Source organism: Merops nubicus, unplaced genomic scaffold, assembly GCF_000691845.1.
Source record: "Merops nubicus isolate BGI_N331 unplaced genomic scaffold, ASM69184v1 scaffold43603, whole genome shotgun sequence".
Taxonomy (NCBI): Eukaryota; Metazoa; Chordata; class Aves; order Coraciiformes; family Meropidae; genus Merops; species Merops nubicus.
The window spans coordinates 1,936-5,010 of NW_008597696.1; the positions used below are offsets into that span (position 1 = coordinate 1,936).

At 41.1% G+C, this 3,075-nt stretch overlaps 1 protein-coding gene across 1 annotated transcript; it reads left to right on the top strand.

Moving 5' to 3' along the window:
- Nucleotides 1-384: 384 nt before the first annotated feature.
- VSTM5 (V-set and transmembrane domain containing 5) lies at nt 385-2,528 on the top strand (the record flags this gene model as incomplete). The annotated part of the gene is made up of 3 exons (XM_008936788.1): nt 385-714; nt 812-949; nt 2,485-2,528. Coding segments are annotated over 3 exons (512 nt in total), but the record flags the coding sequence as incomplete, so codon positions are not given.
- Nucleotides 2,529-3,075: the final 547 nt, after the last annotated feature.

Consider the following 3,075-nt stretch of genomic DNA (forward strand, 5'->3'; position numbering starts at 1 on the left):
AATGGTAAGTTTAAGGAAAGCCATAAAAACATACAAAAGCATTGCTCGGTTTTCAGAAAATGTTATGCTCCCTTACCCAAAGACTTCTAAACTCTCTCCCCTTGAGTACTGAAACACTTGCTATTACTTGTCTTGTATGGTAGAAATGTTCCTCCTGACTATCACCAACTAAAAATGTCTGTTTTGTCTTTAATTTGTGTGTATGTTCCTTTTATGGTCAGCAGAAAGAGAAACTGCAAAACAGAATGCACCCTCTCAAAACAGACCAGTGACATAGGTAGGATGGATCACACCCCAGAGGTACCATCCTGCCCTGGGTGGTCAGTGCAGCATCACCTCCACGTCACCCTCATTACCTCCTCATCACCCTTCTTTGCCTTCCAGCTCCCGGAGGAGTATCCTTAGTTGTCCCACAGCCCAACATCAATGCAACAGTAGCACAAAACATCCTCCTCTCGGTGGAATACTCAAGCAGAGGTGCTGCCACGATTGAGTGGAAGCATGTGTCAAGCTGGGGCACCACCAAGATTGTCGAGTGGAAAAGTGGGAATTTTGTCAACATATCCACAGTCTACAAGGACAGAGTGACTACTTTTGAAAACGGCTCTATACAGCTTCTGAATGTGGGCATGAGAGATGCTGGCTACTATTTTGTCACTGTAACAGAGGAGTACGGAACCAACACCTACGGCACCATCATAGTCAACGTTTATGGTACGGACTTGATGGGAGTTCTTGGCTCTGTGTTTAAACATTCATCTGCTCATAATCAATTTTATAATATGAATTTTTATTTCTGTCCTCCCTGCAGAGATTATCTATGAAGATCTACACTTTGTAGCAGTTCTCTTTGCATTTCTTGCTGCAGTATCTGCCATTTTAATCTGCTTCATGTGGTTGTGTAATAAATCTCTGCATCTATTTCAGAAGAAGACACACAAACTAACAGGTATCTCTTTAAGAACGCAGTCAGGGTATAGGTTTGTAGGTCTGAATTTTGAAAATTTCACTTGTGATTTGAGCCATAAAGGTGCTAAGCAGGGAAACTGAGAAACAAGGACATTGAGAAACAAGACTGGAAGATAAAACAAGTTACCTTGTTCAACTCTTTAATATTTGAGGCAATGGAATGATAGGTATTTAGTTGCAAAATGATCCACAAGACATTTACCTTATATGCTGTACATCAGAGACCCCAAAACATTTCCCAACATTGCTAACTGCAAAACTCAGAGAGAAAAGGCCAGAGCTGCATCCCCCACTGGAGGGCATGAGTCAAAGTCAGGGTGTGTGCCCCCAGGGTCTGCACCAAATGGCCCTTGGGAGCAGCCCCCGCCTCTCTTCACGGAGGACTGCATTTCTCCCTCTCCTCTCAAACCCTCCTTTCATCTGTCTTCATGTTTGATTCAGAGCAGACTCCAGCAAACACTGACTAGTACCAAAACCAGACTCCTAAATGTGCCAAGGACACCAGTTATGAAAAGCAGATGAAGGGAACACAAGGGCTGCACTTACACATTAGAGAAGAAATTTCCAAGCCACAGCCAGGGATGTTTGGTTTAGGCCTGGGCTCAAGCTCTGGGCACATCCTTGGAACAAAAGGTTTCTTTTACCATTTCAAAACATTTCAGGCGTTAACTTCCCTTCTTTGTAAGTGCAGAACCACAAGTGGGTTTTTTGCCCTGTAGGTAAAAGGTCTTTCTTTAATAAGTGCTGCTTAAGCTGTTAGGTTACAAGCAGCCTTAGCAACAGTATTTTACTAGACCAACACAGACACTCAAGACTCCCAAGCTTCACTGCCCAGACTTTGTGCCAGCTCTGCAAAACCTCATACAAGATGAATTTTACTTGACCTGTCTCTTTCCTTCTGCTGCTCACCTCCAGCTCTAAGAGCTGCTGCTGTTTTCACAGTGCACACACAGCTCACAAGCTTCTGTAGCTACTGAAAAGTTTCCTATCATACCAGAAAATATGGGCTTTTACTTGGATGAAGCCTCTTCATCCTCCCCTTAAAGCAAATATTCCTAGAGAACTGAACTGAACACTGTTATTTGGCAGAGTTCAGGAAAACTACAGTTCTGGAGACTTGCTCTGTCATCTCCCAGAACGTGATCCAAAGCAGGGACCTAACTTCTGCTTCAGTTCCACCTTAGAAGAGCCCTCCTTTCAGAAGCCATTAGGAGAGAGAGATAAGGACAGGCTCTATGTATGTTAGTTATCATAGTGCTTTTAGTCTTCTTGTGTTGGAAGATTAAGTCTTTAATTTAAAGACCGTGAGGGACTTTTTATGTGATTAATATTTTGAAAATATGTATTTAAAGCCTAATTGTAGATGAGAAAGCTTGAGCTAATATTAAAAATTTCAAAATGTCTCTAATATTAAAAAGTTCAAAACGTCTCAGCTATTAACACAGCACTGTTAATTTTGGAACACTGGCCTTCTAATCCATTTGCCAATCAATAATAATATCCTTCTATTTGCAGCAAGTACAACTGAAGAGATTGAACTGGAAACCATTGAGTGTTAGCCAAGGGCTGTCTCATAACAAAAATAACAATTCAACAACTCTACCTCAGAAGAAAGTATTGGCAAAGAAAGAGAGAAGAAACCTAAAAGGTAAAATGTTTGTGAGAACTGTAGAAACATCCTGACTTGCAAACTAATTGGATATTAAATCAGCGGTGTCTGATGGAGCTGTTTTGACCTGTTAAGTTTTTGGCTCTGCTAGCCAAGGTCAAAGTAAAAAAGAGTATGGTTTCATGCTGAGCACAAACACATTTTTGTGGCTAACTAATAAAATCTACAGCCTCTACTGCTCCTAGAAACAACCAGCCAAACAACCAATCAGCCAACCAAGCCTGTAAGATCAACCCATAAAGGAAATGATCGTGGTCTTGAAGGACACCTGTATTTTAGCTACAGCAAGTCTCCTATTACAGACAAAGCAGCCATTAACATCCTTCAACATAATAAATTTAATATCTAATTACAGTATTACATTAAAAAATTAATTGCAAGGATTGAATCCTGTTTATTGTGCCTACGCTGGTGCTTTTGGGCGTAAGGAATTTCCT